The sequence below is a fragment of the Malaya genurostris genome, chromosome 3, assembly GCF_030247185.1.
Source record: "Malaya genurostris strain Urasoe2022 chromosome 3, Malgen_1.1, whole genome shotgun sequence".
Taxonomy (NCBI): Eukaryota; Metazoa; Arthropoda; class Insecta; order Diptera; family Culicidae; genus Malaya; species Malaya genurostris.
In genome coordinates, this window is record NC_080572.1 from 259,543,557 (window position 1) to 259,561,618 (window position 18,062).

At 36.5% G+C, this 18,062-nt stretch overlaps 2 protein-coding genes across 3 annotated transcripts in view; one reads left to right on the forward strand and one right to left on the reverse strand.

Moving 5' to 3' along the window:
* Nucleotides 1–5,624: 5,624 nt before the first annotated feature.
* On the reverse strand, nucleotides 5,625–7,184 carry LOC131438949 (nucleoporin seh1). The gene is made up of 4 exons (XM_058609366.1): nucleotides 6,945–7,184; nucleotides 6,218–6,870; nucleotides 6,016–6,161; nucleotides 5,625–5,961 (listed from the first exon to the last, which is right to left on the reverse strand). Exons 1-4 carry the CDS (start codon nucleotides 7,053–7,055, stop codon nucleotides 5,786–5,788), a joined length of 1,086 nt encoding a protein of 361 aa, XP_058465349.1. The 5' UTR covers nucleotides 7,056–7,184; the 3' UTR covers nucleotides 5,625–5,785.
* A 92-nt stretch (nucleotides 7,185–7,276) lies between these two features.
* LOC131438948 (acetyl-CoA carboxylase) overlaps nucleotides 7,277–18,062 on the forward strand; it is a 55,163-nt gene continuing 44,377 nt past the window's right edge. For both annotated transcript variants that reach the window (XM_058609362.1, XM_058609363.1), the window contains exon 1: nucleotides 7,277–7,572. Coding sequence is in view for 1 of the 2 variants with exons in the window: in XM_058609363.1 (XP_058465346.1) it covers nucleotides 7,563–7,572 (10 nt within the window). In the remaining variant the exon portion in view is untranslated. The remainder of the gene's footprint in view (nucleotides 7,573–18,062) is intronic.

Genomic DNA, 18,062 nt, shown 5'->3' on the forward strand with positions numbered 1-18,062 from the left:
GTTTCGCTTTAACACTCATCCACTTTTCAACGAGGGGTGGCACGAAGCATTTCAATGTGCCCTGTGGTGTTGTACATTATCAGATCCGAATGAATTCCGAATCGAAGAGAATTTTTCATTCTGAATTCTATGTTGAAATCGTACACTCAGAAAAATAGTATGGTAACTGTTACTATATAGAGGGCCAACTTGACCATGAGCGTATAGTGGTTTTCAGCCGACTATGTAATCACATGATTTCAACAATAGTCAAGTTCATGTTTACTATGAATGGTATCAGCTCTAGAATAGTAATATTGAACAGTGTATTGTATGAATAACTAATACGATTGAGATTGTTAGCCTAACCATGACCGAATATTTTTTTTACATTGTAATTTTTGCTATAACCAGTGTCATGATATTTTTGACATTTCACTTCTAGTTATTTTGAAACTAAAAGCAGTGGTTGATTCAACAATGCTGAAGATCAGCAAAACATGAGCTAATGTTGAAAAGTTTTATGAATTTAAATTCTAAAATAAGAACAACAAAATAATTTCATTAAACTCTATTTTATTTTCGCATCAAATCAAATGATAATATACCTGGTGAAATATTGCTTAGCATTGCTTGATAGCATAAGTTGATCCAAGGCTCTGTCCGGTGGAGTTTTTCCTAAAGCAGGAATTGGCAGCAGAAAAGAAATTATTAGCCAAGTCCAGATGCAAACCTCGATACCGATTTTCCGTCGGATTCGAGCGAAATGAATCCGGGAATCAAATGATAATCTTCCTTTTCATCAATCGCTTAATATTGTTTCTACAGCGACCGATAATGAATAATTAACCGTATACGAGATGTTGATTTCACTGGAAAAATTGTTGAAAAATTGAACTTCAACGACGGAAACTAGTAAGGCTACAAACTTTACCTACCTGCAAGACCTACCAAAGTACACAGTCACAATATAGAATATTTTGTTCAAATCCATCACTGATGTGTTACCCATGTACGAAATTTTCTGCTAAATTGTAACTTTATGTGACAATAACAGTAAACCCGTTCATTGACAATTTGTATAGTCAGCACAAATGTAATACATAGTAGGTTGAAAAACACTATACGATAATGTGCTTACTACATAAATTCGGTTGATATGGACTACATGACTAGTGTTTTCAAACTTCATAATTATCTTTTAAACCATGTTTCTATTTATGGTAACATTATTATACTGTGAACATGTTTACATGGTAGCAATAACTATTTCGCTTCTCATATATATCAAGGCTCGAGAGGCAATTTCATCTTACTAAAAATTGTAATTTTAACTATTTGTTCTTATGTTTGAGATGACTACCATTGTCAGGATGACCATGCCAGAAAAGTCATAAATACAAATAGTTTAGTCAAGTCGTAGTCTTTGTTGTCTAGTAATTTATACAATACAGATGGTGAATATTCATATATCATGATTGTTGCTACTATTTAAGCATATAGTTGAAATGACAATGAAGAACAGGTTACGGTTACTATGGTTTTTTTCTAAGTGTAATAAATTCCGACTCCAGTGCAACAACCGATTCCGAACTAATTTCGCCTTCAACTGGTTCGCGGTTCGGAAATCTATCCGAAATGAGTAAGAAGATACGGACTGAATTGTCAATTCGGTTTCTACTTATACTTTACCGATTTTATACATTTTCATGCTGATTTGGATTTATTTCTAAATAAAAAATCATATAACTGAATGCACAAATTTAAATATAATTTAAGGACAGTTTTCGTCAATCTGAGTCGGAACGGAATTGTACCCAATAAAATCGTTACTTACCTCACCTAACAGCTATAGGAGGTAACAGAGGTATTTTGGCCAATTTAGGATTGATTTTATTTTGGCCCACTTTGTACCAAATTTGACAATTTGGTTTGATAGTTACTAGAAAATGTGAACCCGGAACTGTGATTATGAGCAAGGACCAATAGAGAAATGGTATGAATCAGCTTGGGTTATGATTATATTTTATTACGTTTGAAAATCTGGGAAATCCGATACATTTATTCTCTTTTAAGATCCTTGAAATTAATTTTAAATACAGTAGTTACAGTTCGATAACAAATAAAACTATGTACACACATAATGCTGAGAGTAAAATAATATTGGTTTTGCATTAGTGAAACTGTCATAATCTTAAATTCCTAATAGCATTTGAGGAAAGTGAAAGTGACATGAATGTTACTTTTTTTATGAAAAGTTTAGATATATTGAAAATATTTATTAAGATTTGAGAATTACTTTTAAATATTCTACTGGTACTTTTAGCAACTTGAAAGTACAGAACAAGTTCCGCGTGAACTTTTTCGCTGCATAGAAGCTGAACAATGTATTCTAGAAGCAGCTTAGAAGTTAGTTCCGCTGCGTCGCGCGAACTTTCAAGTGTGGATAATTACTTAAAAAATGGGCTGCTTAGAATGCTATTGATTAACTTTGAGAGCTGCTTAAGCCAAATCAGTCCCTTTTATCCGAATTTTTGATTAGTTGGGTACATTGCTAAGCAATGTTCCCGAACGAGAGTCGATCGAATCATACAAGTCGAACGGAATAAAGAATGCAAAATTCGAACTCGAACGAAAGTGTAGAATCGTTTGTACCACAAATCCATCGGATTGCAGAATCGAGGTGTGTAATCCGACGGATTTGTGATACGAACGAATCTACACTTTCGTTCGAATTCGAATTTTTCATTCTTTATTCCGTTCGACTTGTACACACTTAAATTTTTTAGCTGAGTCTCGGCAAAAAAATGCCGAGATTCGCACAGCCGAGTAATCAGCAATCATCTCGGCAAAAATAAAATTACTGAGCGTCTCGGCACCCTAAAATTTGACAAACGTCAAATATTGCCGAAATCGTCAGCATAAGATTTACTGTTTGCTCAGTGAAACGTTCACTGAATATTCGGCAATCCAATAAAACGAAAAAATGAAAAAATAAATTACCGAATCATCAGTAATTAAAAATCTAGTCAATTAAATTTGTTTGTAATTTCTCAACTTTATAAACACGTCATTCAGGATCAAAAATTTATTTTATTAACATTTAAAGGAGGCTTACAAATTTGTTGCCAGTAGTGCTTAAAGCCTCTACCTGAAAACATGTAGCATAACAAAAAGCGGCGTTTCCAGATGCGACCACCTTGAGTCGAGCTGGAAATATGAAAATAAAAATATATATTGATTTTTGGCTTACAAAAATGTTCAATATTTAATGATGCATATACTGTATTGTTTAAAAAATAAACTTACTTTGATCTATTGAATTATTCCATGCATTGGGTTATTTTTTCGCTTATCCCCCAAAGTTTTGTCTCGAGGACGCTTTGAGCCCCGTGTTGGGTGTTTTTGCCTTATAATCGCGAGTGCTCTGATAAAGTCGCTTTTTATAAAGCGAAACATGTCAATATTTTTACTTGCAAGTGGTTCCACGGTTCTTCGAAGATTATTTATTTTTTCACTCGAGAATTTCATTAGAAAATAATCGCACAATGCGAAGCAAAAATGTAACGCGGCAATAAATGACAGCTGTCGTGCGTAATCTCGGCAACAGCTAGCGCATATTCCGAAATCTCGGCAAACGTCTCTGCTGATGTCGGCATATCTGTTGTTTACTGATAAATTCAGCAAGCAATTATGCTAAATTTCGGCAAAGTGAAGCATTTTACCGAAATATCAGTGAATGCATTTAACGAAGTTCAGAAACATGCGTATTGATTACTGAGCAATCAGCAAATGTACGTGTTGCTGATCAGTTTCGGCATTTTATTATGCCGAGCTCAAGAAATGGTTTTAAGTGTGTATGATTCGATCGACTCTCGTTCGGGAACTTTTGAAATTTCGGACACTAACCCACAGACTAACAGACAGGACACTCAAATTAGATTCTTCAATCATTTTAACGGTCATTTCGAATATTCCTTTATTTGGGACAGTAGTCACATGTGTCATGATGGCGCCATGTTACCACAGACTAACAGACATGACAGTATGAATAAATTCTTATAAAAATAATTTTTCGTGATGCACTAGTTCCACCTATAATGTACTGCGCGAACTATTTACTATCTGTACACCCCTTGTGTTATGTTAAAGTTTTTTTACTAGTTGGTTTCCCCTCGTTTGTCAACACCGATCAGCTGCTTGCAGGGATGCCTGATTTCATCAAAATATTTGAAAATGAATCGTCACAATAAATTATTGGATTACGTTGATAATATATTTAACTTTATCGCAATGTTGGAAGGTAACCATTTATTTGACTCAACGTTGTTCATCTAGACTATTTTTTATTGTGTTGGTAGTTTTCACCCGAAATTAAGTCGGCAGACCAGAAGCAAGTAAATATTGTAACAGAACGGGTTCGATTTTGTATTGCGTTGGAGGATGAGAAGTAGGCACAATTATGTATATAGTTTTGGCAATATGTATTAAATCTGTATCCTGCATGAAATTCGCATGGACGTATACAAATCAATACATTACAGGTAATTCTGTATGAATGGCAACTCTGTTGGTAAATGAAAAAAATAAACACAGTCTAGATGACAGACAGGATGTTTTTGATAGGGTAATGTGGCGCCATCATGACACATGTGAGTACTGTCCCAAATAAAGGAATATTCGAAATGACCGTTAAAATGATTGAAGAATCTAATTTGAGTGTCCTGTCTGTTAGTCTGTGATGTTACCCTATCAAAAACATCCTGTCTATCATCTAGACTGTGTTTATTTTGTTACAATATTTACTTACTTCTGGTCTGCCGCCACTTGATTTTTCATTTTCAAATATTTTGATGAAATCAGGCATCCCTGCAAGCAGCTGATCGGTGTTGACAAACGAGGGGAAACAACTAGTAAAAAAACTTTTACATAACACAAGGGGTGTACAGATAGTAAATAGTTCGCGAACTAGTGCATCACGAAAAAATATTTTTATAAGAATTTACTCTTACTGTCATGTCTGTGAGTCTGTGACTAACCATCAAAGCTGTCAACACTAATTACACGTTCTATATTATTCATATTATTCATTTTTTAGTAAACGAAACCGTCACAATTGTATAAACAAATTAGAACGTTTCTAAACCGAACAGAAGTAATACGTACGCAAGTCGATCGAGTAATGTTCGAAAATTGAACAACTCGAACGAATGATATTCGAGTTCATACGCAACTCGAACGGAATGCAGAATGGAAATTGCACATTCGATCGGAATATTTCGAATCGATCGACGTAAAGAATAGGGGTGAATAAGATTTTGAAGCATCTATTGGTAGGAGAGAGAAACTCGATTTGAAGTAGAATCCAACAACAATTGAAGAGTTTTGTATGGGGTAAAAAACCTTCCATTCGAATAAAAGTTCGTGAGAATCGACTCATCCATCTTTGAAAAACTTGAGTGACATTTGTCACACACAGACATTTTGTAAACTCGACGAACTGATCCTCCACCCTCCGGGTTTCGGCTGAAAAGTCGATTTTTGCATCGATTGTATACCCCTTCTGTGTAAGAAAGGCGACGCGGATGAATTGAGCTCATCATCATTAGGATTAATTTTAATGTAAATTTTGAATAAATGATATATTTAAGGAAGAAACGATATTCAATAGCAGTTTTGTTTATCACGTGGCTACTCTGGCTTGATCTCAAGACCAATTTATTTCCATGCCGGTGTAACTCCAGTGTAGTAATCAAAATCGCTATTAGATTGATTTTATTTTTGTTAATAATGAACATATAACATCTCAGTGGCGTGGTACTTGACTGGGATGGCTGATAGTACCGCGTTTGTAGTATTTAGCGGTAGCATTCACGATGCTGCTACAGAGGTTCAACGACGGTGCGATAGAGTTTTCCTGAGCTGAGAGTGTATTTTCCGCTTTAAGGACCGCAGCACAACGCCAGTTTTTCAAATAGTTCACTAGAATGTACCGAATGATTAAAACGAAACTAATGCTGAAAATCATTAGCATACTTTTCCACATTCGAACGCATCCATCATCTCCCGTCGAGGCCAACATTGTACCAGTAATGTTCCATGTAACTCTCCAAACCGTACAGTAATGGTCTCCAAATTGCGCAACAGGTTGTACGTCAAGCCGTGTGTTTGATGTAGGCTCCCTGTAATTTTGATAATTAGTTCTTTCGAATGCTACTGTTTTTGATGCAGTACTTACAACATTGGTTTCAAATTGAAAATTTGTACGTCTTTGCTGGCTACAGCCAAAATATGGTAACTCCTCCCTACGTTTGGTGCGAAAGCAATATCGTGAACAGGATCCGTTATCGAATTAATCGTTTCCGTTTTAGTCCATCGACGTGAGTTTTCACTGTACTCAAAAATGAATACTTTACCACCAGTGCTTTGGGATGAATCGTCACTTCCGGCTGCTATCATTGGAGCATGGAGTCTAAACATTGACTGATTCCATGATAGACAACTCAGCGGAATCTTCACCGCTATCTCGTGGGATAGTGTCCATTGGGACAGATTCATTATATCTGGTGCTTCGTATATACGAATTATGCCATCGGCCGAAGATGTTGCTAAAACCAGACCTTGTGATTTCGGTGCAAACTTCACATCCGTAACGCTGGTTCTCGAATCAACTAAATTCGTACGACGTACCCAACGTTTCACAGGTGACATGGCCGGGGATGTTTTCTCACCAACAGTCTCCTCCCAGACAGAAACCGTTCTATCGAATGAGCAGGTTGCAAGAACCTGGCCGAATTCAGGATGGGCCCATGAGAGACGCCAAACGGAGCCAGGATGTGCTTTCCAACTAGCCGTTACAGTCCAAGCACCACTTTCGTTCTGATCCCAAACCTGAAATGTTGGTTGAATTTTACTTCCTTCAATGGAAATTCATGCGCTAAATTTTGACCGAAAAGTTTACTTACCTTCACGTGCTGATCACTAGAGCAGGTAGCCATTCTTTGTCCGTAGTAATCGTACGCTACATCGTGTATAACATCTTTATGCTCAGTGTGGATTGCTTGGTTTTCGAACATATTAGCAGATTTCTATGTTGAATTAAACAGCTTTTCCTCAAAAGAATAATATTTAATATCTTTACAAACCGCCGAAATCAACCCAAACAATCAGATCAGTCTGACAAGATAAACAACGAAACTGATCTAGATCAAAAACCACAGGGCACACTCACAACATGTCATCACTAATTTGTTTTAACTATTCTTTCGCATGTTATAATAACAAACTCCGGTGACAATCGATCCTGGTAAAAAAATCTGTCTGCTGATGGTTTCACTTGTGCGGTTTATATTTTTCAACTAACGGCATTGTGCAAAATGCTACCGTAACATAGTATTGAAGCGAACGAAACGAATTGTACAACGACGCAGTTTGGTGAACGAAATTTGGAAAAACATAAACGCTTCCGTTTTGCCGTATGTGGGAGTTATCCCCGAAAATAAAAACGTTGTTTTCGAGTGAAAAGAAATATCGATCAGTGAAGAAAAGTTGTACTGCTTGCCCGAAGGCGCCGGAGTTGAAATATGGATAAGTGTATGTAGGAAATTTCCTTAATTTTCATCGAGTCAGCATTGTTGAAGCCTTGAAGCGTTTTTGTGTAGGCCTGAGAATTGATTGTATAGCCAAATATTAGCCGATTGACAACCTACAGCGGTCGATTGATATTCCATCTCTCAGTGACGGCATTGTTGTCCAATTAATATGGGCTCAGCTTTTTCCACCAATCAGAAGCGATGGTGTGATTTTCGTCATCGTCATCATCAGCAGATGAGACGCGTTTGCGCTGGTGTGTGTGCGTGCTATCTACCGTTTTATTTCTTTGTTATCTTCTCATGTGTACCGTTTCAACCTGTTCTTTTCTCCATTCAACACAACAACAGCGATTACTAACAACTTTCACATAAGACGCGAAAGGAGATCATTAATACCGGTGCCGCTCGTTTACTATGCAGTCATTAGTAAAAATAAAAAATATATGTTCTTTCTTACCTTCTGATTGATGACGTTGCTATCGTACTAGTATTTACAGACAGTGGTTTTTTTTCTGTTCAAAAAAATATCTCGAATTTCTGACGGTTCCTGTACGAAGGCAAATTACTATTCAAGGTCAATCGTCAATATTATAGACAAAAGGGCCTAAACAGAACTTCTATCCAATCTGAACAAAAAGTGGCGAAACGATGACGATCACATGGCATGGGAATGAAATCTGGCGGATTGAAATTGGAAATATCAGAGTCAATACAATAGAGCTATAAGCCGCAAGATTTTAATTTCCGCTATATAAAACAACAAAAGTTTCAGCCTTAGATTTATTTACTATTTTGCTATCAACATGATGCCCGGAATTACACCCTCATATATCTTTAGTTTTGTTTTCGATTTATTGTACATCACAATTTATTGGCCATCTAATGACAGTTCGACATGTAGATAGCGCTGTGGTTCAAAAGATTATCTGTTTTCGAATGAAGCTGTCAGAATTCATAGGAATGTTTATTCTTCTTTATTCACTTGGGGTTGAAATTCTAATGATCGAATAATATTCTGTTAAAATATTGGTTTCTCTTAATTAGAACCAAAGACCATATTATCAAGATATGCAGCTCTCACATTTCACGAGCAGTTTTACCAATTTGTTTAAATATTCCAGCGGACGGATGTAGCGTGATGGGTAAGTCAATGCCTTTCACGCAGCCTACCTGGGTGTAATTCGTTCGTTCGAAAATTGAAACATAGAAGGCGCTGAGTTGTGATGAGTTTAGACGCGCGAAAAGTAAATCCGCCAAACTGAAGCCCCGGCAACAGCACGATCTTTTTGTCATTTGTTTTGACAACCAGGTCCGCTGGTCTCTGGTTGCAGGATCACTAGAATCATCTAGATCTTTTTTGATTTGTTTTAAAGTTTGATGTCTTTTGATCGTAGAAATCCGTCCACTATTAACGGAAATATCGATTTTTTCGTGTGAGCAATTTTTCTGCCATAACGCAATAGTAGGAGTTTTGAACGAATCATGGTAAAGTGATGTTTGCCAGTAAAATTAGATACCACAGTCAACCCAATTGTTTCTAATCAATTGATAGACTGAATACAGTACTTTTTAGCGCGAGTTTTTTCGGTATCATTCGTTTTTAGGACGGTACGAAGAAACAAACAAGTTTAGAAGTTTATTACAAACCTATAAAATCTCAACAATCTCAAATCATCATTAAAAAAAACTACAAGGATCAGCTAAATGGGGTTGTTCGAGCTATTCATGTGGAACAATAACTTTGAAACTTAAAAAAATCGATGTTTCAGTTCGCTTTCACATCTCATCCAAGTCAGTCGATAAAACAAAACCGCTTACGTTCGGGACGGAAGAAACCAAATAGAGTATTGTGTAGTGAACAATAGAACGATCTTGAAATGAGTGAACCAAACGAACAAAAGCTACCGCCGCTACGAAAGAATACAATTATTGTTGATTTCAGGCAGTGCAAAATTCGATCTTCGATACGAAAACTTGAAGGTGCATTTACTTCAATGCAATAAGACAAATAATGTTGTTTACATCCAGTTTTATAAAGAGTTGAATGCAATTCAATTCGCAGAAGACAATAACAATGTGCACTATATGGAGCACGAAAACATTAAGTACAACATTCCTGTATATATGGAAGATAGTGCTATAGAAGTGCGGGTGCATGATCTTGCCTCAAGCGTCATCGATCCTTATATTCGCAAAACTATGTCCCAATACGGAGAGATTCTCTCTATCGGAAAAGAAAAGTGGAAGAACTTTTTCTCCGGTATTCTGAATGGCGTACGTTTGTTACGCATGCGCTTGAAGAGGCCTTTTCCCTTCTTATGTGACTTTCGGTCAGGATACAAGAATCCCGTGCAAATCACTTGTTACCTATGACAATCAGATGGCCACATGTCAATATTGACAAAAAGCTGTTCTCTACTGTAAGCCTGGATAAACTGTGATAAACTGGACAAGGAGACAACCACACCAAAGGACAACGGTGCTTCCTTCACACCAACCAGCAAGCATCCCCCTTCAACGAAACAATCGGTATCCCCTATAGAACAAAGTACACCAGCTGCAGTTAACAACTTACCCTTCAACCAACCAGCAACTGCAACCAATGTACAACAAGGCGCATCTACAGCAACTAGCGACGAACTCAAGACTGCGAACGAAAAGCAACTGGCAACGAACTCAAGACTGGAAAACGAAAAGAAGTTGGAAATCAACAACAATACCACCAATGCGGCAATGGATGATGAGACAAGCCACGATCAAAGTGCTCCTCATTCCTCGCAGGAGGGAAATGGAAACTCCGAGATCAACGATATCCAATACAAAAAAAATTATTTAAAAAATCGGCTCAATCGGCCACGTAAAGCTTCTAGGCCTGAATAAAAATATCTTTTAAATAAAAAAATCGATGTTTCTATTGAACAGTTCGTTGGACAGGAGAATACTGTGCAATAGTACGAGAGCCACAGTTGATTCGTCGTTATTCACAAGACAACTGTAGCTTTCGCGTCGAGAACATCGCACTCTCGAACCGAGAACAGAGACTGATTGACTTCAGTTGTATTTTACTTGTGTACGACAAAATTATATTAACAGCTCATATGTATGCAAATTTCTTATTGCTCTTTCTAGTTTTTTGATATAATTTATCCACTTATCGCCAGATTTATGCTCAAATTTTGCTTGCATGCAATCATAGCTTTAAATTTCACTTACGAATGTGGAAACAAATACAGCTTTTACCAGTTTGCTATTTTGTTGAAAGCGATAAAGTTTTTCTCATTATAATACGAATTCCTTTTATTAAAATTAGAGAATAATTCTTAGCAATCAAGAACCCTCTTTGGTCGAATCCCACTTTAAAACGTTACAAAAGTGCCAAACGTTCAGCGCTAAAAAAAATTCGCTGAGCGACCTTTATTACTTTTTAGATCACTTTATGTTCATCTCAATAACCGCTACAAACGCTTGAAGAAATCACTTTATTGCGCGTTTCAACGTCGCATCGAAAAAAAAAATCTTAAATCCAAACCTAAACACTTTTGGAACTGCGTGAACGAACAGAAGGTATAATCGAAATCAGTTCGAGAAAAGTGACTGCAATCCATTTTTGAGTCTATAATCACAATCTCCGGTCGTTAATAGAAAAGCGGAAATCAGAAAAGCCGACATTTGGTTGTTTGGACGTCTACTGACTATGACTTCACTCTACCCAACTGGATGTCGGATCCGGATGAAATTTGGGAATTCAATATGGGACCAAAAGACCTTTCATTTGAACCTAAGTTTGTGAGACTCGGTCAAGCCATCGCTGAGAAAAGTAAGTAAGATCTCTTTTAGAATATTTAACCACTATTTCCAGTGCTTCCGGCATCGGAAATCGGGAACCAGGATAGCCGGAATCGGTTTGTTTGGTTGTCTACTGATGCTGGCTACCGATTGGAGTAGTTTGGAGGCCAGTGTAGAATGTTTTTTAGTTATTTTGTTTCGCCGCTTTAAGTGACGGTAACAAATTTTTATCACACTTTACCCTATAATTCCAGGACCGAATGTCAAATCCGGATAAAATTTTGAAGTTTTGTATAGGAGTTTTGATAAAATCTGTTTGTCTCTGAGAAAAGTGAGCAAATAATTAGAAAATGTAATTTTTGCACAAATCTTACTGTAATTCCGGAACCGGAAGTCGGATCGAAATGAAATTCAGGAACTTTATATAAGACAATTATACCTTTCATTTAAATCTAAGTTTGTGAGAAACGATTCAGCCGTCTCTGAAAAAAGTTAGTGCACTTATTTTCGTTCGTTACAATCACGACTTCAAGAAGATTCTATTTACACCGATTTCTCTGCTCCGCTTTCTCTGCTCCGCTAAGTCTCAAAGTTAAATAGACTAGAATTTAACGGGTCATTTCGAAATTCACTCATATCTTACTGGCCGTGTAATGATTGTGAAAATAGGAGACTGAACAACTTTACCATTCGCTGTTACCTCTGGAGTTTCTCAGCGAAGTCACCTTGGACCGTTTATATTTTTACTTTATCTCAACGATTCGATCAAGTGTATGAAACTATCGTTCGCCGATGACTTCAAATTATTTCATATCATCAAATTCACAGCTGACGCAGAATTCCTACAAGAGTAGTTAAATAATTTCACTAATTGGTGTAACATCAACAGAATGGTTTTGAACGCCTCCAAATGCTCCGTCATCTGTTTTTAGTCGCAAACAGTCTGTAGTCAGTTTCGATTATAATATTGCACAAATTGTTCTGGGACGTACATCGTCTGTGAAGTACCTCCTACACTCTAAGTTAAATTTTAGGAAACATTGAATTTACTATCTTCAAAGTCTCTAAGCTACTAAGATTTTTTCCGCCTTACTAAAGAATTCGATGATGTACATTGCTTAAAAGCATTGTAATTTGCCATAGTTCGCTTTACGCTCGAATATGTCTCGGTTGTCTGGTACCAAATCGATATCCAACACATTGAAGTAATTCAACGAAAATTTGTTCGATTCGCTCTACGTCGGCTTTCTTGGAAATACCCTTGGAATCTTCCAAGTTATCATGACAGATGTAAACTGATTGATCTCGATTTGTTATCTTTCCGCCGCGATGTTAGCTAGGCTACTTTGGTGGTAGATCTCCTCCACTCAAGAATAGATTGCTCCGAGCTTTTACAGCTTTTACAAATAGATTTCCATCGCCGTCATCTTCGAAACTATTTTCTTTGGATCTCCTACAAATTGTGGGTACAACGAGCCTTTTGCCAACATGTGCCGTATCTTCCAACCACTGTTTCAATTCATTCGACTTTAATCTATCACGAAATGGTGTCATGAAATTGTTCCTAGGATTGGCATATTGTCGCAAAACTGAAATGTAGAGGCGCTGCTTGTTTAGAGATGATACTTTCAGCAAGAACTGTCAAATCGGTAGGAAAACTTCTAATTACTCCAGCTTTTCAACGATTTCTTATGAAAACGGGCAAATTCATTTGAAAAATCATAGTAGAAGTTGAAGAAGAAGTTTTTACTCTGAGGCGGTAATGTTGATCTTAGTTCATTGTGCGAAATCTACCGTTAATTCAGAATAGAGCATTAAACTTGGTTTGATACCATTTTTCAAATGTCTGGAAATAAAAAAATAAAGTATCCGAGATTGTAATCTGTTGATGCAAAAGAAGAGGAGGTTGGTTTTGTGGCAAGTTTGATAGGCTTAAATAACAATAGTCAATTTCAGTAGAAAGCCAAACAAAGCGAGTCCGGCTATTCTGGTTTCCGATTCCAGAAACACCGGAAATAGTGGAACTGTTTCATGTTGTACGTTGTACAGTGTGTCCCACGAAAAATTTCGAGTTTAAAAATGCAATAATGAAAAAAACGTTTTGATGGATTTCAATGATTAAACATTTATTTGAAAGGTTGAATTTATTTATGAAAAATGTTTCTTTGGGGAGTGGTTAAAGATAAATGTTACACCAACTATCCAGAAACAAATGAAGACCTCAAGCACGAAATTGATGACATAATGCCAGAAAACAGATTCAAAATTGGACCACTTATCAATTTCCTTGAATTTCACGATTGCACCTCTACATAGAAAACAAAGATGTGTTCTACTTAATTAGTTGAACTCCAAAGGTATCCCACTGCTAGGTGATTTAAGTTCGTTTTTTTTTAAAGTATTCGTGTCAAATTTGTATATTCATTCAAGATGCTAGTGTTTTCAAGGCTTTACCCGAAGGTATGAAAAGCTAAGGTTAATTACTTTTGCAAACTGCTATTTTCTATCAACTAGACATCAACAAATCCATTACGGAAAATCGAGTTAGTGCGATGACGTCGTTATTTTGAATATACATAGAAATTCTTTACCGGTCTCCAAACGTTCTTTGCTCCGATTCAGTTGTCACTCGCACTTTCACGGTATCGGTTGTGATTGGCTGGTTTCGTTACCGACGAAAAATTGTCCAAAAAGGTAGGAACTACATTCAATAACAACAACATTTACTACCTCCGGCCGCAAGTGTGTTAGGTCAAGGATCAATAAACTTGTTCGAACGGTTCGGGATAGCTTTGTACTGTTATAGTTTTGTTGTATGCGACGCGACAAGTCTAATGAATGATTAATGAACAGCGGTGTGTAAATCGTCTTATGTGTCTGTCGGTAATTGAATGGTGGTTATTGCTGTGCACTAGAATGAATGACAAAATAGCCAGATTGTATTGGTGGCACGGTCAGTTCACGAAAATTTGATGATTTCAACACTAGATGGCTAAAGGGAATTAATTTTGTTTTGGTGCGATTTGTTGATAACCACTGATTGTACTAATCACGTCTATTTTCGCTGAACGGAATGGTTCAGTGCAGGTATAAGGAGATTGTGCTACGGAGTCCTATTCGACGTATCGATTCCTTCGCTTAATAGAAGGCAAATTGTTGCTATGTCGAAATTAATTACCGATCGCTAAAAGCCTCATCTGCGGTAAAATTGCATAATCTCTGGCGATAACATGTTTCTGTGACAAGTGGCGGATCAGAAAATTTGGAGTAAAATTTCTATGATTTAAAAATATTTCTTATTTTCGAGGAATTTTTGTCAAAAAAATCATCGAACTTCAAAATCATATTCGTATTTACATTTGTATATTGTTCAAAATTGCAATATTCTTATGAAGTAATTTAAAAGCAATACTACAATGGGTACAGTTCAATGTAGTATTTCCTAAATGTAGTTGTTTTGTGCGTTTTCGTTCTAACACGGTGCTGTGCTTCGATAACTCTTATGCTATGATTAAATTTTACTTTCCTTCCTGTTCAGTTCATTGGCTTCTTTCATAAGCCCGCGTAAAAAGATAACAAATTCGATTTGCGTTTCGATAAGATTCAATTGAGTAACAACATTGGTAAGGTGATATTAGGCTATATGTTATTAATCATTCGTATTTTTTTCGATTTATTTATTTAATTCTCAATGTAAAACTATGATATGTATTTGTTTTTTTTTGAATGGCTGTTCAGAGCGGTTTAATATATAATCTATCTGTCGATTCAAAGAAACCATCAATAATTTTATTCGCTGAAGTGAAAAAAAATTAACAAAACGATTCTCTCCGTGATACTTACGGCCTATTGCAAAATTACTCCGGAAATAAGTTTCATTTCAATTAATTGGTTTGACAATCCAGATTCCAGATAATCCTTCAGTAAAATCAATTCACTCTTGTTGAACGACCAGAATTTGTAGGTATATTATTAAACACCATGCTTTCATATGTATATGTATGTTATCTTCACGCTGTTGCTACTGCTGATAGCTCGTCTTTCAATTTGCAGCTGATCAGCACGCATAAGTCATGTCATTTTGGTTTTTGTATGTTTACCTTTCTCACACTGGAAGGTCATGCGATTACTGTGTCTTACGCCATTTGAATCGAGACTGCAACGAAATGCTAATGTGCGTGTAAGACAGGCTGAACTGATTACCACGAGATCAAGTTCAAATGAAAGAATGTCCTGACCTATATGTACGCTAGGAATCGGCTGCAAAGTCTGCTGAAATGGAATGGTCAAATTTCACAAAAGGAATGTATTATCACGGCCTTGCTTGGTATTGGCAGACTGAAAAGTGCAGGTGCTCGAGTTGGCAGATACCACAAAGATTTCTAGGATTGTCAGGATTTACTTTTCGTGGAAAACTTTGAAAAACAGAAACAAAAAGGAAAAAAACATCAATATAACTGAATTATTGGAGCCGTCTTTTCAGTACAGTCATGGCACCATCTGATTATCACTGGTTTCGATCGATACTGAAGTCCCGTGCCGGAATGCGCTTCTCGTTAGTCGAAGGAATTGGACTACAAGATGCAACCATATGAGGTTTTTTCAACAAGTGACGTAGGATTCAACAAATATTGTCAGAATCACAGCTTACATTTGTTTTGAATATGTAGGCAGCTGGTTTCTTTATTTGTTCCATATAGATATATTTTCAATAATATCATAATTCATTTAGAATTATGGATTTCTCGGAAATAGCCGTGTACTCACACTCCATGATCGAGACAATTCTGCGTTTTTCTCGTATGCAAAGATACACCAGAGTTTCGATGAAAATGTCTCGTGCGAAGCGAACGGCGTATAAAACTAGATTACAAAAAGTTCAGAACCTGCTCTACAATGTTATTAATCCGTTGATAATCCAGTTGCACTTGTTTATGTTCACAGCTACCTTCTCTACGGCGCACCGAGTGCAAGTCCAAATTGTTAACAAACAAAAAAATCTCTGTTTACAAACAGTACTGCTGGACTGTCAAAATGTGTTCCGATTGAGGTTAACAGTGACGGTAAAAAAAACCTAATACGCCCTAATGAAAAATCAACCGAGGAATAATTCGAAAAATTTAAAATCGAATAATCGATCAGGAACCCTACTAATCGATCAAAATTCAATCGATTAGTTTGAAAATTATACTTTATTTTTTCAGAAAATGTTTTTTTTAATTTCAGCTCATTTGCTCTTCGACTTAATGTGGCCGTTTAACAATGAGAAAATAAATTATTTATTTTATATCTGGATCTCATTGTCATCTTCTTCCTTGGAAGAGATGCGTTTTCATTGCTATACAGCTGTAGCTGGCGTACCTTGTTCTACATAGGTTCATCGTTTGAATTTAAAAATTGCAAGTCGCCTCACACTAAACAGATTTATATAAATATTGGTCTTTGATGCTTGAAACGCAAACAGGGCAATCTTTTTAGTTCTTTTCACTGTGGAACACGTTTTTAACAGGCACTTTTTCGTCATATTTCAATTTTAAATTTGCAGTCGCAAAACAAAACAAACACACGGCAGCTGTCAAAGATGAACTTGATTCATCGGTAGTTCATTTGTGTTGTCATCGTGCAAAACCTAATTCTCGGGTAATTTTTCAAAGGGGCGTATAAACAAGTGACAGTTTCTCTTTAGTCACTCTCTCTTTCGATTATTGTGATGTGATTAAAAAGATTTTCTTTGATATCGCTATTCTGTTTGAAAGTCGAAAGTTTCGGGTATCATTTCATGCAAAGAGTTGAGTGATAAACGTGGAAACCGCTTGGTAATTAATAGAAGAGAAAGTAAACAAAGAGAAACTGTCACTTGCTTATACGCCCTTTTGAAAAATTAACCGAGAATTGTTTTCTTTCTAAGTTAGGTTTTGCACGATGACGACACAAATGAACTGCTGATGAATCAAGTTCATCTTTGACAGTTGCCGTGTACTTGTTTTGTTTTACGACTGCAAGTTAAAAATTGGAAAATGACAAAAAAGTGCCTGTTAAAAACGTATTCCACAGTCAAAAGAACTAAAAAGATTACCCTATATGTGTTTTCAGCATCAAGGAGCGATATACGTATGAATCTGTTGAGTGTGAGGCGACTTGCAATGTTTACATTCGAACGATGAACTTCTGATGAACTTTTAAACTGTAAACAAGTACACGTCGACTGTCAAAAAAAAGTTCATTCTGTTCATTTTGTGAGGTTATGTCATGTTCGTGCAAAACCTAATTGTTCACCACACAATCCTGTACTTCGTTTCTGCCGTCCCGAATTTGAGCGAGTTTGTTTCATCGACTGAACAATCGAGTGAGATTGCTAAAATTCTGAACACACACATTGAAAGTCATGGTTTCTTGTGCGAGGCGAACGATATAAACCCGCCGTGATGCCACTTTTCCCTGAGGTCAGATACGTAGATTTGATTTCAAGTAGAGATGAGCGAGCCCGTTCGTTTTTAAGAGTCGCTCTGAAATGGTAGTTCTACCAAAAGCACTAGTTCTGTTAAGCCGTTCTTTCGTACTTTCGTAAATTTTGCATGTTCCTGCGAAAAAAATATGAGAGCAATAAACTTTATTTTGTAGTAAACAAATTCAATAATGGTGAGTGCTTTTCAGCGTGTAAAGGATGATTTTTAAGAGGTTTTCACGAATAAATGCTTCAGTATT